Source organism: Cryptotermes secundus, unplaced genomic scaffold (genome assembly GCF_002891405.2).
Source record: "Cryptotermes secundus unplaced genomic scaffold, Csec_1.0 scaffold1813, whole genome shotgun sequence".
Classification (NCBI taxonomy): Eukaryota; Metazoa; Arthropoda; class Insecta; order Blattodea; family Kalotermitidae; genus Cryptotermes; species Cryptotermes secundus.
The window spans coordinates 266,570-278,574 of record NW_019724621.1 but is presented as its reverse complement, the minus strand read 5'-3'; the positions used below and the strand labels follow the sequence as shown (position 1 = coordinate 278,574).

Below are 12,005 nucleotides of genomic sequence, written 5' to 3'. Positions count from 1 at the left end.
CCTGCCCGAATAGAAATACAAAGCTGTGGTTTCCTGTGCACGTAAGACTTACTCAGTGTCGTCCTCGCGGGACAAAACGTAAAATGGAAGTGCCTGGGAAGGAAATGTCACCAGAAGGTACATTTGTTCAGGAGGAATGAAGTACACGTTGCATTAAGTGTAGGTAGACCTTTGTTATCCATTAGTTCGCCTGTTAATGGTACGGAAATATGGCTAGAATGTTGGAGGAAAGAAATGTGCACAATTTTGATTACTGACGCGTATTGGAGCGGAAGATTTAATATTGCAGTGGATCACAGGGAAATAGGTTTCTGATAATGTGAACTGATTTGAACTGTGTGGATTTGAAGTTCTCACTTCGGCGAGTATGAATAATACGGGCTTCTGGTTTGAAACTTCACGTAATTAGGAGAGATTGCATCGTTTCGGAATAACATATAGCCTCCATCTTCAGAGACGAATACCCAGAAGCTCCGCTTGTCTCCTGCTTGGCTTACTCTTCGACATGGAAGATTGAGACGACATGTTCTTCTGAAACTCCGGGCTCTCCCCGAAGTACATGGCGTTATAACAAAAACAAACTCTGTGTGTTTTGTCCGCAAGCGAACTATACCAACCGAGCGACCGCCACTTGTCGGCGAAGTTAGTGCCAACTTTAGCGGATAGAGGGTGTTGCGTGGTCAGCGCAACGAATCCCCACGGCCGTTAATGTCGGATTTCTAGACCGGAACCGCTGTTTGAAATAACTCCTCAGTTATCCTCACGAGGGTGAGTGAACCCCGTTCCAGACACACAACTTGTCAGAGAATCTGGTAGCGCCGGGAATCGAACCCGGACCTCTGCATCAGTAGCCAGAAACTCTCACCACAAGACCACAGAGGCGGTCTTACATGGCGTTATAACCCATTGATTTTAACTAGCTCAAGATTGTGTCCAGTGGTAAGGTTGGGAACCAGTACCACGAGTTTGTTAGACGTGTGAGGCTAGTAGTAACACTTTGAACAGAATGCACTGTACTTCGTCATTGAGACCGATTTCATATTAGTTGGTGTGGAGGATATGTGAGCCGATTGGTACACAGAGGGAATGCATTTGCTTACCCAAGTTTGTTGTAGAGACCACCTTTTCATTATACACGGGCATTTGCAGATGGAAGGTGTTCATAATAATGAACCAGGAACCACAGAATTTGTCGGTTGGGCAGTGTCCTCTAGGCCACTGTTGCTCCAACAGTGAGCTCGATTAAAGATGTTTTAAATAGCGCCAGCCCAGACAGCGTTTCCCTGTGAAAGATATACCCTGAAACAAGACAGACGGCTCAAAACACTTAGGCTACACAAGCAACATGTTCATTTAGTCAGCGGGCTACAAGATTACGGCTACTTTGTTCACTACCTCAGCTGTCATTTCTGATGGACACCGCAAGAAGATGCGAAGCAGAATGTTGGAACGATAAGCAGAGCAAACGTGATAAATATTGGGTTAACTTTAATGACCAATAAACGGATGTGTAGCGTGCCGTTTGGTACTTACATTTTTATATTACTGTGATATAGCAGTCCCGATGTAACGTGAGCCTTGTACAGACGTTTGGTTTTGTTTTGTAGCTGCGAGGCATCCATCCACAGTCTGCATGTTTCAGCCAGCGTGATATCCCAGTACATAATTCGTATTGCCAGTTTTGTGTTCGCGTTTGGTTCGGTACTGACGTTCAGATATGGAGCCGGGGTAGCGTAGTCGGTATAGCGACTGGCTACGGGCTGGACGACTGAGGGGTCGGAGCTCGAGTCCCGGTAGGGTCAATAATTTTCTCTTCGCCAGATCGGCCAGACCGGCTCTGGGGTCACCAAACCTCATATCCAATGGGCACTGGGGGCTATTCCCCCGGAGATAAAGCGGCCGGGGCGTGAAGCTGACCACTCACCTCCATCTAGTGCCGAGGTGAAGAAAATGAGCATCTATACAGCCACTCCCCCATACATTTTCGTGGCATAGCGCTTAATTAGAAACAGCAGTAACTTTAGCCCAGTCTTTTTTTTTTATTTCCACATGTGCCTGTATATCGTAGTGCCTGGTCACAAGGGGAAACTTTACTGTATGCTCAGTCTGTTTGTAAAATCGTCACGGGTTGGATGGGAGTAAGAAGCAATATAATCTAGATGCATATGTGAAGATATTCAGCTTAGTTATTAGTTTTTAGTTATTTAGAGAGGGTGGGTTTCCCCATGCACCGCGATCAGTTTGATCTATTGTGCATCCCTCTATGATATTCTACCAATCTCTTTACCCTACCGATAAATGGTGCGTACCACCAGTCCCGCCGAGCAAGCGAGTTCGGCCACTTGCTTAGCGGTGACTATATTGCTTCCCCCATCTATCAGAGGCCTTAGAGACTATTGTTGGGCGGGAAACGTCCTGGAATTTGGCTCAGTGATCCCCTTTGGGGATATGAGGTTCTTTTACGTGCCGTAAAGTTACGACACGGGACACGCAGCTTAAAGTCCCTCCCGGAGGACTTGTTCCCTGAATTTTTCCGCCCTTAAAAATTCGACGACCTCCGTCGGGTATTTGACCCCGCGTACCACGAGTCATGAGGTGGGAACGTTACCTCTAGACAACGGAGGCCGCTAGATAGATATATTCAGCTTACTTGTATGTTTGGTGTGGTAGACCTAACTGTTAACCCTGAGTGTTTCTTTTCTGTTTCAGGAAGTACTGCATACGATCTGTTCACCAAGCGGCCAGGTTCTACGCATTGTCGTCTTCAGGAAGAACGGCATACAGGCAATGGTTGAATATCCTTTAGTGCAAGGTCTGTTTGGAACTTGCCGCTACAGTGTTTTAGGTTTGTGAAAATAGTCCACTTGGCAGCTTGATAACATCCCTCAGCTGTCAAGACATGTTGCAACCAGGCTCTTCGTCTCCGAACTAAAGAAAAAAATGAATCCAGGTGTCACAAGTAACCTTACATCTTATTGACTTAACTTTATTAGTGGCAGCAGAGTGTGGCCACTAAACTAGACTGAACAAAGCAAAACTTATTAGACCATAAAATGTATAATGAGCTCTCATTAAGGAATAGTATTGCTCTGTATAGTGAAACGTCATTAGTCTGGATTGTACTATGGGTAGGATAGCCTGGATTCTGTGATAATCCAGTTTAGCAATGCTAAAGCCACATGAGAGTATATTTATTTATCATGAAATCCTTACTCGTTCTTTACACGGAGGGTTCTGACGATGTTGTATAACACTCGGGATTCATGAGTTTTTGGATTTTGCCTTTCCGGTATTCGTAGTGGGTCTGGAACGAGGTCCACTCAGCCTCATGAGGATGATTGAGGAGCTCTTTCAAGGAAATATCGGGTCCGGTCTAGAAAATCGAAAATAACGGCCGTGAGGATTCGTTGCGCTGACCACGTGACACCCTCTATCCGCAAAAGTTGGCACTAACTTCGCCGACAAGCGGCGGTCGCTCGGTCAGTATAGTTCGCTGGCGGACTGCAGGCCACGGAGTTTGTTTTGTTTGTTCTTCCTGGTATTCTTAAGAAGACAGCGTTTTAGAAATTGAATCTGTTTCCATTCTCAGAAGGTAAGGGGTTGGGAGGCACCTACTCTGTTAGTCCCGTTAGAAAGAGCTGATTAAACCACTGGGCCAGAACTAGTTTCTAGAACCTTGTGTTGTTCATCGCCATGCGATAGCGGTGTTTGCGTCACATTGCTCTACCCCTCTTCGCTGAAGACGATCACCTTTATCCGTTCCACAGTCTGACACTTATTTTCAGTAACACTGGCAGATTGCTGGACACCATGAACACGCTTTGGCCTTGTGTCACACCGCACATTATACATGATAGCTTGAGTGACCTCCTTGCTTCCTTCATCTGTTTTATGCAGTTTTCTAATAGTGGTTTGAAAGACATTCGGTAGTTGGCAAACACAGACCAGAGTTGGAAGGACTCGAAGGAAAACTGTATTGCATCTGCAACAAAACGACTAAAATGAAGAAACCATCTGTAATTTCCTAACGATGTCATATTAAACAGTGTAATTCTGGAAGCTCTAGTTTTAGTTTTGCTAGGAAAATATGTTGCATCACAGCTGGTGAGCTTTGTTCTTGTAATACATCATTTCCTGTTTATACAGTATGGCTTGCTGCTCAAGTATAAACAGATCGGCCATTATAAACATTCCCCTCAGACCCTTGACCATTCCCAGCGTACTGTATATGGAGAGTATATATGTTATAATTTTCAATGTGCTGCTTAAGTAGAGTATACTTTTTGACAGTTCTCAGGCGACTCTCAGGAATAGTACAGAGTTTTGCGAGAGGTGTTCGAACTGTGGCTTTCTTCAAAGGGTAACCGAGAATTCCGCCTGTGGTCTAGTGGTCAGAGTTCCTGCCTACAGATCCACAGGTCCCGGGTTCGATTCCCGGCGCTACCAAATTTTGTTAGAAGTAGTGGCTCTGGAACGGGGCCCACTCCGCTACTTTAGGATAATTGAGGAGCTATTTCAATGAAATAGCAGCTCAGGTCTAGAAAACCGAGATTAATGGCCGTGGCGAATCGTAGCGCTGACCACGTGACACCTTCTATCCGCAAAAGTTGGCACTAACTTCGCCGACAAGCGGTCGCTCTGTCGGTATAGTTCACTTGCGGACTAGAAGCCACGGAGTTTGTTGTTATTCAGATATTACAAGAGACATCTTAGATAACTAGGGTGTGGAGGTGTGGCCTCACTTTTTCTGGATCGGGTTATTGTCTGGTGGCTGTAGACTGTTGTGCACATGGAATTGAATCATCACTTTTCATGAAAGGTGGGACATATCCTGAATAGCTGGGCAGCTATCAGCTTTGCTCCCTGGTCTTATTTTCAGTTATGGCTTTTAGCAGACAGATTTACAGATTACGTGAGGAGTTCCCCTTGTTATTAATTTGATATCTCGCGTGAGCGCATTGGCATATTTTGATCACATATTCTGTGAGGTGGGAAACGAATTTGTGCGATCGAGTGACCATAGACGGGGTTTGGATTGGTAATCGGATTTATTGAACTCGTACAACTTGTAACTATAAGTAAGGACTGTGCTTTGACTATTCTACACACTCCACAAATATTACTGTAGGACACTAGGTTTTCTCAGTCTGTTACAGTCTTCAATGGCCATTGTTCCGTGGCAGCTTTCAACGGCGGACGTTCCCCCTCCTCTGGGTCCCCGAACTGTCGCCGGCCTCAGCTACTTGTTTCTCACAGAAGCAGCTCAAAACTGAACCCCAGCGGTTATCTAACTGCAACTCCTAACCTGTCCTGCTTATAACTTATCGGCACGGACCGCACAGAAAACACCGTACCTCAGTTGTTGTTTACGGGTCAGGTTTAAGTGCCAAAATATGGCATGACATGTTTTTATGTGCCGAGAATATTCAGATATGATACTGTTGTGAACAGTGATCAGGGTGGCGTATCATTTAACTGAAATCATCGCATGTTATCCTTCGAATGATCTCGCATGGAACAGGAGGATTAACACCGAGACATATTCCCTGCTGCAAAGTGTAGTATGTGATGTAATATGCCAGATATGTAACTCAGCATTTGTTTCGCAAGACCCAAATTGGCGCTGGACTGAAAAGCTGGAAGCTCCATCCAGTGTCGAGGTGAAGCTGTACTTGCATCCCGCGTGTTTATTTGTTCATTGTGTGAGACCAAGCATAGATATAGATCAATGTCCTCATTTCATATGCATCGAAATCTGCCAGGACTTGGAGGGGAGATGATATTAAAACGGATCTTGAACACGGTATGAATGTGTTGTCTGGATTAATGTGCCTACTTGCTTGGCTTACTCTTCAACTCTGAAGATGGAGGACATATATTCCTCCGAAACGTATGTTTATTTTCAACAGAATGCGCGGCGTTATATCCGAGAAAATATAACTTTTTTTTTTGTAGAATTTGAAGTTCTCACAGCGGTGGTTATGAAGAATTCATTCTCCTAGGACATAATACCCTGTAGTCCGGTGAAAGTAAACATATGTTTCGGAGGAATATATGTCCTCCATCTTAAGCGTCGAAAAATAGACCAGCGTGAAATCAATCACATGATTTCACCGTGAAGTATTCTGCGGTTTATTCCTCAACCCTGAAGATGGAGTTGACATATTTCTGCGAAACATCGGTTGACTTTCAACGGACTATACAGTGTTATGTCCCAGAAGATAGGACTCTATTTTTTATTATATTGCTTAGGTTCCCTCAGTAGTTTTTGTAGGATGTGGAGGTTTTGCCAACTTAACGGTTTCAAAGCAGGTGCATGTGTAAAACAAAAGACAGGAAATGACGTCCCCATTATTGTATGCTTTACGTGCTCTGCTGTTGTGGCTAGGTTAGACTTATATTTATATCTGATAGAATGAATTTGTACTGAGAATATTTTGGGGGCCTTCCTTTGAGCTCCGAATTCCCCACTGTCTCACCGAAAACGTGTATTTGTATTGTTTACGAGGGTGTTAGTACCGATAGCCGTGGAGGCCCATGGGGTTATGAGACGTCAAGGCTTCCACATTTTGTCTAGTCACTCGTNAATCGACTCACAGATGGCGGTGAGGTTGTCAGTCTTACGTGCCGGACACTATTTCCCCCCCAGGAAGATTCCTGCTACTTATTTCAGTTAGAGGCTGAGTCGACCCCAGGGTCATAGTGCGGCTGGAAGGATTAGGTAAATATAAAAAATCCACCTCATTGGGAGCCCAATTCACGACCATCCGTCTTGTAGCATAGTGCCTCAACTAGCTACGCTACCAAGCGCACCCGGAATAGTAGGATAGTTAGTGAATTATGAATTAGATCATGTGTGGGAGCAAGCGAACGCCTCTGTGGTCTAGTGGTCAGAGTTCCTGGCTACAGATCGAGAGGTCGGTCCGGGTTCGATTCCTGGCGCTACCAGATTTTTTCTGAGAAGTAGTGGGTCTGGAACGGGGTACACTCAGCATTCGGTCTAGAAAACCGAAATTAGCGGGCGTGGGGATCGTTGCGCTGACCACGCGACACCCTCTGTCCGCAAAAGTTCGCACTAACTTCGCCGACTAGCGGCGGTCGCTCGGTCGGTATAGTCCTCTTGCGGACTACAGGCCACGGAGTGGGAGGAAGCGATCTCCGTCTAGCTTGAAGTACCCCAGCAATTACGGGGAAGGACACGAAAATAGTGAAGCCTCTTGGGGTATGTTATGGTAATGATGATTCTAATGCAATGTTGAAGTCTGTTGTGATACAGCTGTCTTGAGGCCCTTAGATGAACTCTTTTTTAGTTTCCTGTCATCGTCTTCATTTAGGTTTGAGAGTTTGGCCTGAATGTTCTAATCAAAACATCAATCAAAAAAAAATAATTAAGAATTACTGGATTTTTGTCCTCTGGTGAAAGGGGGAATGGAAGACACCTACTCAGTTCGATCCCGGGTCTGGTCAAGTGGGATTTGTGGTGGACAAAGTGGCGGTGGGGCAGTTTTTCTCTGAGTACTTCGGTTTCCCCTGCCAATCTTCATTCCACCAATTTCGCCACAATCACACTCACCTTTCATCTGGGGCTGGTACAATAGTCCAGAAGTGGCCGCAGTACAAGTGACTTCGTCCCACCCCACTAGCAATAAAAAAAAATTATATACTTCAAGTGACAAATTTGGTACAGTTTCGAAAATTCCACCGTCAGCATCAATGTACAGGATGGGCCAGACTCAATGAGGCAGTTTTCGATTAGATGTTCTTTTTATTGATAAATGTGAACAATTGCAACGGTTACAAAAATGGAATCGCACACACATAAGTCATCGATTTTCAAGATGCTGGTCAACCTGGGCACCACCTAAGTCAACACAGGCTTGCAGACGCAAAGCAACATTTTCACACGCCTTTCTACACATATTCACCGGAACTTTATTGAACTCCTGAACAATCACCTCACGCAGATGTTTCACACTGTCAATGGGATTAGCGTACACCTTGCCTTTGAGGTAACCCCAAAGGAAAAAGTATGGTGGGGTGATGTCAGGTGATCGGGCTGGCCACTCCACAGGCCCTCGACGGCCAGTCCAGCGTTGAGGAAAAATTTGATGCAAGAACGCCCGAACAATATTGGCGAAGTGTGGTGGGGCCCCATCTTGCTGCCACCACAGTTCATCAAAGTTCTCTCTCCTCTGAAGTTCTGGGATGACACTTTCCCTCAGCAACTTTAGGTAGGTTTCCCCGGTGACGCAACCTTCAAGGAAGAACGGGCCAATCAGTCCTTCGTACGTCACGCCGCCCCACACCATCACTCCCGGGGACTGGAAATCGTATTCAATGGTGGCACTGGGGTTCTCTGGCCGCCAAAACACGCAGTTGTGTCTGTTGACCGATCCTGATGTGTGAAATTTGGCCACATCAGTCCAGACAGTATTCCGGATAAGGTCAGGGTTCTCCTGAAACTTGGTCAGCATCACTAAGTAGGCAGAGTATTGACCTCGTTCCCAGCATACCGTATGATGCTGCCATCTATCGACAACAAAAGGTACTTTCCATTATCCCGTGTGTTGTTGGATTGGTTAGCTATTAATGATCAAAAACTGCCTAATTGAGTCTGGCCCACCCTGTAGTTTGCAACTCATGTGAGGACATGGCGTGTTGCTCGTCTGTTCAGTGAAATAGCACTCTCTCGGAAACCGTTCTGAATAGGACACATGTAGACGTATATATTCACTATTTTTGCTTAGAATGACCGATACTATGACCTCCCAGAATATTAACCGTTACTCCTGGGACATCCTCTGTATATTACCAATAATGCATTCCCTAATTAGGCATGACCTGTATTGGTACTATCTCTGAAATCTGCAAACTTGTTCCAATATTTTTTGTTTAATATTTGGTGTGCATTTTACAAAACAAATACGGATATTTATATGTGAACGAAATTGCAGTTCTGATTGGTAGACACAGTCCAGTGGCATATGGACTATTGTAACATAATAATATGAAATACGCCCTTTCTTCAAGAGAGAAAAAAATATGTTCTTAAACATACCAGACAGGTTATTTTTAAAGAGGGTAGTTTTATGTTAGGCGTTAAGAAACTGGAGTGAGATTTATAAACAAGTTCGTACTTGTTTATACGAAGAAACATGTTGTGGATAAAGCAAGAACAATAACTATCGTATATTATAAAGCGAGTTTGATAGTTCCAAATTTTTCAAGTTCTAGTTCTTTTTAAACGGCAGGAAATAGACAACTGGTAAACGAATGCACGAGTTTATATGGAAGGAAAAAGAGAGCAAGTTCCTGTTTATGCATTTACGAGTAATGTAGAAGTAACAACAAGAGATGTGCATTCCGAAGCAAGATTATGAGACGGAACTGTAATAAAATGTGTTACTTATGTGTTTTCGAAGTAATAAATCGTGAAAACTCTTCCAAGCCAACTAGATACATACTAAAGAGTTTTGACGATGGTCTGTAACACAGTTACTAGGTTTGTGGACTTTTTCCATCTTTCGGGATAGCACAGTCGGTGTAGCGACTGGCTTGAGGGCTGGACGACCAAGGGGTCGAAGTTCCGAGTCTTGATAGGCGCAAGAATTTTAACTTCATGTTGTTCAGACCGTCTTTGGGGCCCATCCAGTGGGTACCAGAGACCTGGGCGTGAAGCTGACCACTTTCCTCCACCTATTGCCGAGGTCAAGAAAACACACCCACATACACTTTCATAGCGTAGTGCTTCGCTTAGTTGTGGGTGGAGTGGGACTGGGTCCACTTGGCACGTCGGCCACTAATCCTATTGTACCCTGTGCCGGGCGATTATGATGGAGAATTTGGTGGAATGAAGACTGGCAGGGGGGACCGAAGTACTCTGAGAAAACCCGCCCCAGCGCCACTTTGTCCACCACAAATTCCACTTGACCAGACCCGGGTTCGACCCCGGGCCGCCGCTGTGGGAAGCCAGCGACTAACCGCTTGAGCTATGGCGCGGCCATTGGCGTAGTGCTTATTTAGTTAAGCACAAGGACAACTTTACCTTTACCTGCCCATCTTACGGTATTCTGATGTACAGTAAAGAACAATACTCGTCGAACACAGGATCTGTTTCCGTCCTCAGGTGAGGGTGGCGATACGTGCTCTGCTGGGTCCTTTAGAAGAGTTAACCACAATTACTGGACAACCTGTGTGAGTTTGCTGACATAGGTTCTGTCTGTACCGGACGTACACTAAGGCAGTTTGCATATGAATTTGTTTCGAACGAACGTTACTGGTAATAACTGATAAGAATATAAAGGGCTACTGGAATTTTGAGTAGTGCGAATCTGCAAAGGAAAACTGCGTATTTGTGAATTTCACACCGCACTGAGCAGACAAAGTTAGTTGCTGTGCGCATTGTCTCTGCACATCACGGATTTGGTGTAAGGTTCATAAATAACGTCACCGTTTAAAATTATCTCCAACTTCTTGCGAGTAAAATGTTTGAAGTGGATTGCAATAGGTTCTGTTGCTTCATAACGCCAAATGGCCCCTCTTCAGGAAATCTGGCATTGTAGTTTATTTTTACACTTGTTGCATCATTGCTCGTCTCGTTTCTTTTTTACTCTGAATCCTTTGTCAGAATTTTCAACCAATTCTCAACGACGCGACGGAATTTCTTCTGATGGACTGGTGATTGTGTAGACCATCGGCGTATTACCAAAAGCTCAGCTGTGGTATGACCGTTTATATGCCTGCAGCCTGCGCTTTCTGATACCTTTGTGGCTTACAGCCCCGCCAACTGGGATCTGTGAAGTTATTATCTCAAGCCGTGCAGCAGCTGGTATGAATTTTGGTGGTACTTGTTTCTATTCTCGATCGAGGGTACCTTGTGATCCTGATATATAATTTCTGTTTTTCTCCTCACTCAGTCCATGCGAAGGAACCGGGATTGCTTGGCGTACGGACTGGAGGGCCGGTTTTCGATTCTTGGTAAGGGCGAGGGACTTTTCCCCCATAGCGCCCAGCTAAGGAAGATGAGATGGGCAGGGCATGTACCACGAAGTGGGAGAAGAGGAATGAATGCATTTAGGATATTGGTGGGAAGGCCAGAAGGAAAGAGACCACTAGGAAGACCAAGGCGTAGGTGGGTGGACAATATTAAAATGTATCTTGGATAGATGGGATGGTATGTATTGGATTGATCTGGCACAGGATAGGGAGCAGTGGAGGGCTCTTGTGAACGCGGTAATGAAACTTCGGGTTCCATAAAATGCTGGGAAATTCTTGAGTAGCTGCAGAATTGGCGGCTCCTCCAGAAGGGCTCAGCTCCATGAGTAAGTAAGTAATCGCCATGGGTGTTGGAAGTTTTTAACTAAAATTTATGACGGGTATAGTTTAAGAATGTACTGAACTTCCGTTTCGTTAAACTGACTTTGCTTCTGCTGTGCTGCTGAGAAACATTTCTGGATTTTCAGTGCCAATGGGGGCGAAATGTCACCCGTACGATATTTATTTTTTATGGCGTTAAATGATTGCACTCTGGTTAATGGAATCCGGTTATCCTTACCCGCATTTTGAAAGACCGTGAACGTTTGTTTCAAATATAATTCTGCTGGTTACGTACACGGGACAGCTTCTCCAATCTAGTGTTCTTACTTGGCCTGCCTGAAAGCTTTTAAACCCCATGACATCATGTTAAAGGCAGCGTCTTCTGAGGCCAGCAGAGGCTTGTGTTGTTTTTATGTCATGTTAACATACTGGCCTTGTGATTGATGGTGTGCTGGCATTGAGAAGAAATGATACGTATTTTCAATAGCGAACAGTACGAGTAATTCAGATTTGCATTTAGATCCCCGTAATTAAGGAGCGTGGTTCTGAAACCTTTTCCCCACCCACTTGGCTTGAATGGGGTAACGATAGCGTAGTTGGTTGAAGCACTGTTCTACAAGCCGTAAGGTCGCGGATTCGATCCCTGGGGAGGTTATTGAATTTTTCAGTTGACCTAATCATTCCAGCCG

General features: G+C 44.9%; 1 protein-coding gene across 2 annotated transcripts in view; it reads left to right on the top strand.

Annotated features, from left to right (window-relative positions):
• LOC111862592 (heterogeneous nuclear ribonucleoprotein L) overlaps positions 1-12,005 on the top strand; it is a 147,483-nt gene that overhangs the window by 34,350 nt on the left and 101,128 nt on the right. For both annotated transcript variants that reach the window (XM_023848097.2, XM_023848096.2), the window contains exon 4: positions 2,710-2,795. In XM_023848097.2, coding sequence (XP_023703865.1) covers positions 2,710-2,795 — 86 coding nt within the window. The remainder of the gene's footprint in view (positions 1-2,709; positions 2,796-12,005) is intronic.